This window comes from Punica granatum, chromosome 3, assembly GCF_007655135.1.
Source record: "Punica granatum isolate Tunisia-2019 chromosome 3, ASM765513v2, whole genome shotgun sequence".
Lineage (NCBI taxonomy): Eukaryota > Viridiplantae > Streptophyta > Magnoliopsida > Myrtales > Lythraceae > Punica > Punica granatum.
The window spans coordinates 37,993,260-38,005,293 of NC_045129.1; the positions used below are offsets into that span (position 1 = coordinate 37,993,260).

The window sequence follows — 12,034 nt, forward strand, 5'->3', positions numbered from 1 at the left end:
CAAAAAGTCTACACCTCCCCTTTCCAGATCTCTTCAAACTCATCGGTAAGATCTTCTTCATTAATTCTATTCTCAATTCGGATAATATACGAAGAACTAGATGCATGATTTCGCTATCCGAAGGTTTTATTAAATTAATATAAAACACATCTTTACTTGAAGTTAAAAAAAATAAAAAAAAAATAGCTTCTTCGTGAGATAAATTTTGTGCCTTTTATCTCATCTTCTCTTAATTTTATCTCATAAAATAGCTTGTTCAATAAAGATTTGATGCCTACGTATTTTAGTTTTTTATACTGTTCAGATCTATAATTATAAAATATAATAATTTAATAATATCATCAAAAAGAAAAATTCAAAAGCTCTGTTCTACTGAATTGCGTAAATCTTCTAACTTCTATTATTTATATTTAATGAATTACAACGTGTCACAATCATATTAAGTCAAATTTCCTTCCTTAATTTGTTGAATATAAAAAGTCACTCAACGCAAGGACTCATTTGTCCTACGCGGCGTAATATGGAGAATGATTTTGGCTTTTAAAATTTATATACATGATGGTCTTACCAGAAAAAATAAATCCATGGTTTCCTCATGGTAAAATATTAATGAGAATTATTATTATCATTATCATTATTATTATTATTAAAAAGAAATGTATGACTATGTTTGTTTATTCAGGGGAGGGAAAACCTGGGAAAGAGACAAAAACGGAAGGAAAAAAAGAAGGTGGAGAGTGGATGTTAAAGATAAATAAACTGATAAATTTATTCTTAATTTCTCTTTAATTCAACAGCTCAACATTTTTTAAAATCATATTTTGAGATCATTTTCAAAAAATTAACACTGCGTTTAATAATAAAGTTAAATTTGATTTTATTTGATAAAGACAAAAGTAGTTGGGAAAAAAGTAATGATTGTATTATTGAATTGATTAAAATTTAGTAAATAGTTGAGAAAATTTAATGATTATGTTGGTGAATTGAGAAAAAATTATTGAATAGTTGAGAGAATTTAATATTAAAAAATTTATTATAATAATGGATAATAAAAAGTATGAGGGAGAATTCAAAAAAATGATAGAAAAATAATAATTATGTCGTTAAATTGAGGGAAAAGTAAAACTAAAAACATGTTTGGTTTTTAAAAATTGTTTAACTCTACTTCACTTAACTCCATTTATCTTCAATTCAACAATACAATTATCACTTTACTCTTTTTTCTTTAATTTTTTTAATCATTAAATTTAATTTTTAATACTAAATTTTCTCAACTATTCATTACTTTTTTCACAATTCTTTTTTTTTTGTAAGATAAGAAGGTTCATTAAAAGTTAATCATCCATGCGCGTGCCGCTTACAAATCTAGGGGACGTAAGCCCTATAGAGTCCTCGGATAAAAGCTCAGTTCAACAATACAATCATTATTTTTTCTCAACTATTTATTACTTTTTCATACTTTTTCTCATAATTCAACAACACAATCATTATGAACCAAGTAAAATCAAAACTCAACTCTAAAACTAAACACAACCTAAGTTAAGTTAAATTTGATTTGATAAACAAACAAAGCATTATAATTTAGGAATTTTATAGTACAATGAACTTTTTATAATCGCCTTTTGAACCGTTGAATTAATGTTATTAATAAATAAATAATAATTATATTGATTATTCAACTGTCAAAAAATTAATTACAGTATACGGTAGTTACACATTAGATTATTTCATAAATATTAGACTCTTTTTTTTTTACTGATATGATAGTGTAGATAATACGTGGATGGAGCTTCGGTGTTGGCTATTGAGGGGGTGGGTCCAAGATTTTATGGTTTGGGTGTCCGCACAACTTATCCGGAGGGAAGATAATCCAATCCAAGACATAGGGTGTGAGGGGGTGGGGTCAAGGGTGTGGTAGGCGCACGTGGACATGATGAGGTTGTCCCCAAATTGGCTAATCACTCACTTTCTCTTTCTCTGACGTGGCCGACAACACAATATTTTATTGTCTTTTCTATATCTTTTTATTTCCCATTCTTTATCTGCTGAAAGCTATACAAAACAGAATTTAAATGGTGAATTTGATTTCAGAATTAAAGTAATTTGATTTTGATTGTGAAAAATGATAAATAATTGTATAATATATTGAGTTAAAGTTAAAGTTAAAATTTTTGACTCGAGAAATATATATTTTTATTGTATAGTGTGTTGAGTTAAAGTTAAAGTTAAAATTTTTGTGATTTTAACTGCAAAACCAAACGGAGTAAAAAACTATACAACTATGCTCTCCAGTCCAGTCGCACACACGAACATCCTACCTCCAACAGTCACACGTGTGCACCCTCTACTTCTAGTTGTAATAGACTCTAGAGATAAATTTTAGTGCACAAATTACGAGAAGTGGTATAGTTGTCAAATTTTATTGTCACTGAATTACTTTTACTTACAAAGCAGAAGTACGCTAGCCAAGAGATTTCGATAACCACAATAAGCTTACATACAATTATTAAGTGAGAACTAATTTCAGCCTTTTGAAATTTGTAATTCATTCTATTTATTAGGGCCTTCTTCTTTTTTTTCGGTGCAAAAGGGAGCTTAAAGCCCGGTACAATGAAAAGAAATTAAGTTACATAAAGGTGAGGTAAAGAGGTCCCAGAGAGATCTCCTAGTAGGAGTAAATGAATTCCTGGCGGCGGGACGGCATGAAGATGAGAGCCCAAGAGACTGTGTAAACTCTATCGAGCCATCCAGTCTGCGCACATGTTGCCTTCCCTGTAGGTGTGACTGACCTTTACTTGCCAGTCTCGCGAGAGAAACTCCCGAATTCCTTCGATGAGCGGGTCAAGCTGTAAGTTTGGCGTGGTCGGGCTCTAAATGAGTTGCACGACAACCTCTGAGTCAAGTTCCAAGATGATCCTTCCTAACTCGAGATCCTAAACGTATTGCAACCCCTTCAACACACCCCAAAGCTCCGCTACTGTGGACGATGCATAGCCGATATTCCGCATGTAACCGCCCAGCCAAAGTCCGTCTGCATCACGAACAATCCCTCCGGCACCAAACAACCTTAGATTTCCCCTCGAGGCACCATCGGTATTTAATTTGGCCCACCCGGGAGGAGGACACTGCCACCCGATACACTTCCAGCATTTTCGTAGCTTTGTAGACCCCCGTCCACTGTCACTCGTCGCCTTCCAACTCTTTACCACCTCGATATGGTTTGGCATTCATTAGACGGTCGCACAAAGCCTTCCTCGAATAAATCCTTGTTCCGCCAATTCCATAACAACCAACATGCTATTTTGAATGTCACTGCCCAGTGATCATCACTACTTGACAACTTCTAATTAATCGACAAGACACTTGGCTCTAGATAAGGAGATCATACCAACTTTAATATGGTGCGAACTTCTATCTTATCTAGGATAAAACTTATGATAGAAAGGACGTTATTTGAGAATATTAAGTCATATTGCTTTAAGCTAAAGTTCTTAATTATTAATACTCTTTCTTGGACTGGAATCTTGATCTAAGAATAACTATTGGAAACTTTTGCTGGTTCTTAGGCAGTAAAGGAGAAAGTTTTATATGTACCTGTTTACATTTATTTTTCATTTTTCGTGGTAAATGCTAGATTAGGTGTGTAAGGCCCACAAGATCAGCCTACACGAGGAGGATAGCTCACAATTGAAGCCCACGTCAAATCCAATTCAAATCAGCGGCAATAGACGACCCAGACTGCCATGCATGGTCCGGCGGATCGAGGATGGTAATCATGGGATTATTCCCAAGCGTAAGCGAGAACGAATGTGGACGAGTTCTTGGGCACGTACGAGGATTAAGTGAGTATCAAGGAATTTCTTTTCCGACTTTGATCTTAAGATGGCACCCTTGATACCGAATTGGAAGGTGAATATTCCTATGAGCCCAAGACGGCAGTGAAATTTTCATGGGCAGGAGACGTCCATATATTATGAGAAGCGGACTAAATGAAAATGTGCAACATTGGAAATATTCTATTTCCACTTCAAGGCAGCCGATTGGGGAAGAGAGGACTTGGACGTGCTGCATATTCATATGGGACGATTTGCTTTCCTTTCACTTGGTTTACTCAATTAGAAATAATTGGAGAATTATTTTCCAAGAATACTAGGATTATAGTTTTCCTTTCATTAGACTACGATGTTTAGGCAATAGGTAGTAGGATTTCCTTTCATTAGAATAATTCCCCGATTTCGGTATTTTGGGCTCAATTCTAGATAGATGCCCATATATATCGATCGGTCTACTATTGTCACACCTCCACCCCCGAACATCAATCACAAAACGGCTATATGTCGCGCACCTTTATCTTTATTCTTTATTTTATCACACCGCATTTCAATATCTATCTTTTCATACATCATTTCAATACCATGAAATAGCCTTCCGAGATAATCACGCCAATTAGTCGGCATATCCCTTCTACCCTACTTGGTTCCTGATCAAGGAGGTCTCCATGAGTTAAGGTCCCAACAAGCTTACTCTTTTCGGCTCCTACTAGCTGGACCCAATCCTTCACTCAACTTCCGACTAACTCAGCCGTGAAGCCATATAAACTCCTCACGAGCCAATCTAGGCCGTGAGCTACATCCAAGACTGACTTCTAGCTGTCTCTTGACGTCATCCAATTGTTAGCACTCATTTATATTTGGGGAGAGTTCTAACGACTAAATCCTCGAGCCGCGTAATTGTTTGAACATCATCATCGACATCTTTCTATGACATCTCTCCTAAACCCAGCTGCTGACTAGACCTACGAACCTCCGAGGCCATGGCACTATGCTCTAGTAGTATGAGATCAGCTGATAGTTTCACTACCAATCCTTGGAACTGTGCCTTGGCACACCTGGCAACCCTAATCTCGTAAGAGATCCACCAAGCGTGTGGGCCGAAAGTGAGATTGCGTGATTCTACGCGAAGCAGTAACTTATATATTATATGATAATGCCACAAGTCACCAATTTCTCTAGATGTTTAAAATTTTAAAATATCACGAAAATATATTATTTACAAAAATAGATTTTTTTTTGTGTGAAATTTTCACTTGGGTATACATGGACTTGAGTCCATCTGCAACAAAAAAACTTAAGCTGATATATTGTTGGATCCAAGTCTCATATAAGTTTGTGATTTTTTTCTCAATTTTTTCATGTGCGATAACATATCTCAACACATGTCCTCACGTGGCAGTGTGTGGTCTAATACGTGCCACATGCCCTTAAACACCTGTCTTTAACTAGGGGTGTGCACGGGTACCGAGTATACCCGAAACCGATCAGAACATACCTGTTAGGGTAGGGTCCGGGTAGCTCGTATTGAAAATGGGATAGGTTCTGGGTATTAAAATCAGGAATCGATGAAAATCGATTTCGGTTCCTGTTCCGGTTCCTGCCTACAGGGTACCCGGAGCCGATTATTTATTTTTTTAAAAAAAAAAAGAGGAAAGAGTAAAGTTACTGTCTCTTCTAATGAATCAGAACAGAGACACTTTGTTATGTAGGATCGTATTATGGATATTTAATTTTGTAGATGGATTGATGAGATTTATTATTTTTTTATCGTTGTGGATTAATCTAAATCTTTGTTGATATTCTATTTGGCATGATTACTGATTATGTATGTGAAATTTTCGATTTTATTTAGTTAGAGAAAAAAATTTACAAGTTCCAACAGGATACCCGGAACTTATGGTATAATATAGGTTCCGGTTCCATGATTCAATAGGGTAGGGTCCGGCTCCAAAATCTTGGAATCTGTCCCTTACAGGATAGAGTTCGGGTAATGTGAAAAATATAGGGTACTCGGAACCGATCACCCCTACCTTTAACAACTGACTACGAGGTTGACATCATCTTTCGTGCTCAGGCGAGGGGGACAAACACCAAACTAGCCTCAAGCTCCAGACTCGGGCCTAACTAGAGGTGCACATTAAGTTACTTCGAAATTAGACCGAGTTACTCTCGAGCCTGACTAACATGAAGCAAACTATTGGCTGCCTCGAAATGGAATCCAAGGTAGTGTGAGTCCACACGTGGACGTGAAAGCGTAACCCGCTCTAATACCATGTAAAATTTTCACTTGAGCCTACACGAATTTGAACTCATTCTGTAACCCAAAAGTTTAAACTAATAGTTTACTGAACTCAAGTCTTATATAAGCTTGCAATTTTTTTCTTAGTTTTTTCATATGGGACAATATATTTCAACATTTTCTATGTTTGGTGACATAATACCAATTTGTATACCTGTCATACACAATAATTCTACGCCAATCCATAAAAAAATTATCAAGCGATCCTTTTGGGTCACATACGTGTACTACAAAAAATGGTAAAGTTTCGATAGTAAGGAGCACTTTCATTGAGGAAATGTATTTTCGCATTATGTTTGCGTAGAGAACTTACTAATATTTTCGTCTGTTTATGGAAGCAAAAGAAACATTCGAAAATAGAAGTCGATGATTCCCATCATTTAGGCTTGGATTAATAATCCATCGTTGCTGAAATACAGCACTATACTGTGGGAAGAGGACAAAAATTCACAACAAAACTTTTGCATGCGCCGAATTTTGTGCAAGCCATCCCTCAATCCCTTTTCCCCACCGTTTTGGCCCGTTCTTTCTTTCCCATCTCCTCAAAATTATCGTATGGATGGAAAAAGGACAAAATGGTTACTGTTGGATAAAGAGATTCTCCCGTACCCAGTAATATCATACGTCCATCTTTCTTCACGCTCCAATAATATATAAGTAATTATGGGCAAATGAAATGACGCGTAATCCCTCGCCCTTTTAATTTGGTTGAAAAGCCTATATGGCACCATGTGAAATTATTTCTTGATGTGGAATTTTTTGAACTTTTCAATTTTAAAAATAAATAGCTGAAAAATAAAAAATAAAAAATTTGAAAAACTTAAAAGAAAAATAACCTAGAGGGAGCGATGGTGCCTTGCCGTAGGCCATTGCCCCCCTCTCCAAGTTGGATGAAGGCTCAGGGATGGTAGTAGCCTCCAACGAGGTACCACGACCCTTCCCTCTTGGTGGGTTTTTATTAGTTCTCAATTATTTTTTATTTTCACAATAAAAATTTGATCTCCACGAAACCACAAGGCCATTATATATATACATACATATATATATATATATTACAAAAGGAAAAATGAAGGAAATTGAGATGACTTTCTTTATCCCGAAAATGTTTATTATAACAATAAAAATTATAAATTCAAAGTATTTAGACCAAGAGGAAATTAAAAGAACAAATTAATTATTTTATCACTATTTCTCTCCCCTCCTCTCTTTCTCTCTCTTCCTTATCCCTCTTTCTCACCGTTAGTACTTATCTTTTTTCTTCTTTATTCTCCATTAAATATCACAAAGAAACATTTTTAATATTCTAAAAAATCTATTCATATTTTCATATTTCTATTAGAAATATCAAATGATGCAATAGTTAATTTTTAAAATATAATTAAAATGAAAAAAAGATTTCCGTAATCCTGCAATTAGGGCGGATGGAAATCTAATATATATATACATATGCATGTGTGCGTACTTTTTTTTCTGAATAAAAGGCTGGGAGGTAAAAACCAGCGTAACAACCCTTTCTGGAGATAAGAGGAGCTCATCAGCCACCATGAAATGTTCCATTCGCTCGAATGGATAAAGGGCTCGGTGATACATCACCTCACCTAAGTCACCATGATCCCATAACAGCTCTCATAGGGTTGAGGAAAATGGTCTACTAACGTAAATACTTTTATATTTAAGTCGAGTTTTAACTCATTGACCCTCCATTTGGAAGACAAAGCCCGTTCCATTGGGCTACCACCTTGGTGGTTGTATGTATGTGTGGTAAACTAGCATGAGAAATGGTAGGATCACTTTAAATCAGCATTAATTAATTTTGTAGTCGAACTTCAAGTTGTAGATATTAACAAGTACATAAATTATCGTATGAGTTAAAAATACATGAAATCAGATACAAATTTCCCCAAAAATTCCAGCAGTATTGAAATAAACAATCGCACTTACAGAAGAGTTGACACCTGAATCAATTTCAATTTATAGTAGCTTTAATTATCCGTAATGCTAAAATTCAATTACGATCAACCGATATATTCACAAAAAATCCAAGCGGGTACTGTCTTTGATGTCATGCACGTATGAATTCGGAATTGATTTACCAACTCAAATGATAGAAACGGAGTCCCCCTCCGCCCGGGACCGTGATTCATCTGTTGATCGATATACATGAGGGAAATAATGGTGCTAAAGTAGATAATATGCACGTACTTGGAGCTGTCCATGAACTGAGAGGGAGGGAGAAAGAGGCCCACAAAGAGAGTTTTGACCACAAAACTAACGAAAGATTGGGGAAAAAAATCTCTGATCTAACAGAGCCCTAAAGAGGCTGTGTCGGCCGGCCACTTTGCGTCTACAAACATTATTTTAATGCGTTTGTTTGAGGACAACGCTTGGACTCCACATTTATTTATTTATTTATATATAATAATTGAATTTGGTTCTTCATTATAAAATGGTTGGGTGCCTTCTAGCACAATGACAATATTGCAAGCCATTAAGCCATAGACTTCCCTTACAATCCGAAAAAAAAAGAAAAAAAAATAAAGAGAGACAATGCAAGCCAATCAGAGTTATATCACGATCTAAATATACCAAGATATTGGTTAATTAAATATCTTAACCATAGCATGTAATAATAAATTGCATTTTATGTGAACGAATTTTATTTCAATGTAGGAATTTGCAATCACCTCGTGATTAGGAGAAATTGAAGATATCTCGTGATTTGGTGGGATGTTGGTCATCTATATATCTTTCTTTGCTTAATTTATTTTTTCTTTTATTAATTATATGAATACATTGCTGTTAACTAATTAAATATTGGTTTAATTTATATAAAAACTGCCTAGCTAGATAGCTGTGTTAATTCATAAATATATCTTCCTCCAACTTCTGTTTAATTAGGTAAAAAAAGGATATAATAATCATCAGTTCCTCGTCAGTATTGCACATACATAACATATATGTCTTTCCCTCTCGAGCATTAAAATGAATGAAGAGCTAGCCATACTCAAGTAAATTACATTTATCTCTATTAAAGTCTGTGCACCTGCGCCAGGACGATAGATGCTGGAAGTCGAAGAAATAGAACTACAGAATCTCGGCCGGTTTTGGAAGGAGATCAAGTTAAATAGGGCTAATTAAAAAAGTCTGATCCCAGAATCAAAGTGTATATCTAAGAGATCATGTTCAATTACCATGGATTGATTTCAACATTAGTTGCTCATTGCTTTTAAGTAAAGTCTCGAGTTCGAATATTATAAATGGAGAAAATTCATGATTGGGAGATAGTCGGAATCCATTGGGCTACCAGATACTAGAGTTTAAGCTAAGAAAAAGATATCTCATTCATGAGAAAATCAGGTAACTTAGACCGGGACTGCCTGCTCGAACTTCCATTTGTACTTGATAGATTTTCCGACTACAAAGTGTGGAACATTAGTCGTCGTAGTTTTGATGGTAGATCTGATGCCATTTTCAGGAAAGTTTTAATGGAGGCTACATGGTTACAAGAATATGGCATAGGATCAAACGTTTGAACTGGAAGTACATATATCATATTCACTCAAAGGACCATTAATTAAGTAGATAGTTGGCAAATTAAAGAAAGAAACCAAGGATTTAGAGATTCGATATGATTAATTTCAAGCTATATGATATTCAATCAGATGTACAATATCCATGGCCCCTCTACGGCCTACCGATTACAAAATTGGGTCAATTCTCCGGCAAAATCTGTGGCGCTTCCGCCTCTGCGCGTTACCATATTTACATCCGCCGGAAAAGAAAAAGATAAAAAGGAGGAAAACAAGGAACAACCAATTAGGCTAATAACTGGCTAGCTAGAACAATCCGGATCAGTACTAGTAAGTAATCAATCTTCTTTCATCAGTCATGCCAGCAGAGGAGCATGACAACGCATCTTCTAATGATGTAGAGCTTAGCCCTTTGCTCTCGAAGGGCACCGCCGAGCCCCCTTCCCGAAGAGAGCCTCCTCTTCGACCCTCCGACCGAAGGGCTTCCGATCATCTTCATCTTTGGCTAACTGGTTAGTAACTTGGGCTTGGAGGAGGCAAAGAGAGTTTAATTTGAGTGAAGAAGGGAAGGATATTTGATAATAAATGAGATCAGGGGGAGTGTTTGAAGGAGGGTTAGGGCAAATTGGAAGAGGATGAGATGAAGGGTCAAGTGCCCTAAGGAAGGGGCACTTATATAAGGAGGGAGAGGGTCATTGGTCTACTAAAGAGCCAAGCAGTGGGGCATGAGAGGGCGTGCACTGCCCCCAGACCCACCAGACAAGACTGTTTCGGGTCCACTCCCCACTTGGACTCCACTTGATCCCCTTTTTTTTAAAAAAAAAAACAAATTACAACCTATACATACAAAGTCATACTATATATGTATAAACAATGCATGTGTATATATTTGTATAATCAGCAATACGTACAAACAACGTAGTGTCCTTATGGCAAAAATTATGCTCTAGTTTTCGTAAAAAGGACATGTCGCTTCTTCCTCTGGTAAGGCTTCGCTTCAGCCACATGAATAGCTTTCCTATGGGCCCCTGTGTTTTCACTGGCTTCAATGTATACGTCTCCCTCTCTCTCGGCTTCATCTGCGCCCACATCCATGTGTGTTTTCTGGATTGAATAGGACCACCAAGCATCTCTAAGAGGCAGGATGTTACATGTAACCTCCTATTTCTCTTTCGTGCTTCGGCTAATATAATCTCGTTTTTGACATTGTCTGACTTCAGTTCTTCCCTAATTTAATTTCAGCAGCCTCATCGTCATTATTAGTATATATACGATTTGATAACATGAAATAACAATCAATTGAAATGTCATCTGTTATAAGCGGTCTTGTAATGTAAAGATATGTAAAAGTGACTTGGTGCGCGTGTAACATGCCTTATCGACACATTTATGTAGAGCGAATATTTCATGCTCACGCTTTCAACGACACACGGTCGTGGATTCATTCCTTAAAAACACTTGAACATGATGTTGGCATGCATTGCCTACAAAGCGAGCTGCCAGGAATGGATAAGGTATGCATGGTCTGCTTGCTTTTCACTTTTCTTTCTTTTGTATACAAACCAGGAATGGTAGGATATAGACCCACAAGCCAATATGTACGTGCCTAACTACATACAGCATATATATACCTAGCTATGGCCAAATTAACATAAAAGATTCATTAATAATATCTATGATACCTATATTTTTAATTAGTGCTTTAATTTGATTGCATAAAAAAAAATCTTGGAGGGACATTGGGTACCAATTCCAAGAGGCAGCAAACATGGGGGTGACATGTTATGTTACTCCTATGTCAAAGACAATAATCCAGAAATTATTGCAAGTTCTAGGCTAAGAAACAAGACCAAGCTGGCTATATATATATATATATATATAGCTTGCATGTGTTGAGAGAGACCATGAATCCAGTAAATATGCCTGGTTTGGTTCACTTGTTAATTGTTATGTTCGGGCTCCTTAAAAAATTGAAGACAAGTTGAGCTCCTAAATATTTGCCCAGTAAATATAGAATTATACGACAAACTGGAGCTCATCCAATGTCTCGAATATAATTACGCCAAGATGTATGCAATCAAAACTTGTTACAACGGTGATTTACTCCTATGAATATGTTCAAGTTTGGATAGATTGTTAGAAGATAAAATGTCTTAGACAAAATTTCTTGTCGAATCGAGAATTATAAGTCATGAAAGCTCTCACTCCTCATTGAAATTATATTATATAAATATTTAATAGATGATGGACAGAAAAATACGGAAATTCGTACTCGAAAGTCCCTCCCGGAGAGGACAGGGGGACACTTATATTTGCTTTTAAGGTTCGTCGTCAGGCTGGCAGGCTGGATCACGGTCAAACATGTTGGCATC

The 12,034-nt window shown here is 36.2% G+C and overlaps 1 protein-coding gene across 1 annotated transcript; it reads right to left on the reverse strand.

Annotated features, from left to right (window-relative positions):
• Positions 1-9,733: 9,733 nt before the first annotated feature.
• Positions 9,734-10,324, reverse strand: LOC116200950. Its single transcript, XM_031531965.1, has one exon. The coding sequence runs from the start codon at positions 10,159-10,161 to the stop codon at positions 10,015-10,017; it is 147 nt and encodes a 48-aa protein (XP_031387825.1). The 5' UTR covers positions 10,162-10,324; the 3' UTR covers positions 9,734-10,014.
• Positions 10,325-12,034: the final 1,710 nt, after the last annotated feature.

What these genes read in the sequence shown, in the direction of transcription:
- LOC116200950 (XM_031531965.1), bottom strand. Translation starts at nt 10,161, where the DNA reads ATGAAGATGATCGGAAGCCCTTCGGTCGGAGGGTCGAAGAGGAGGCTC.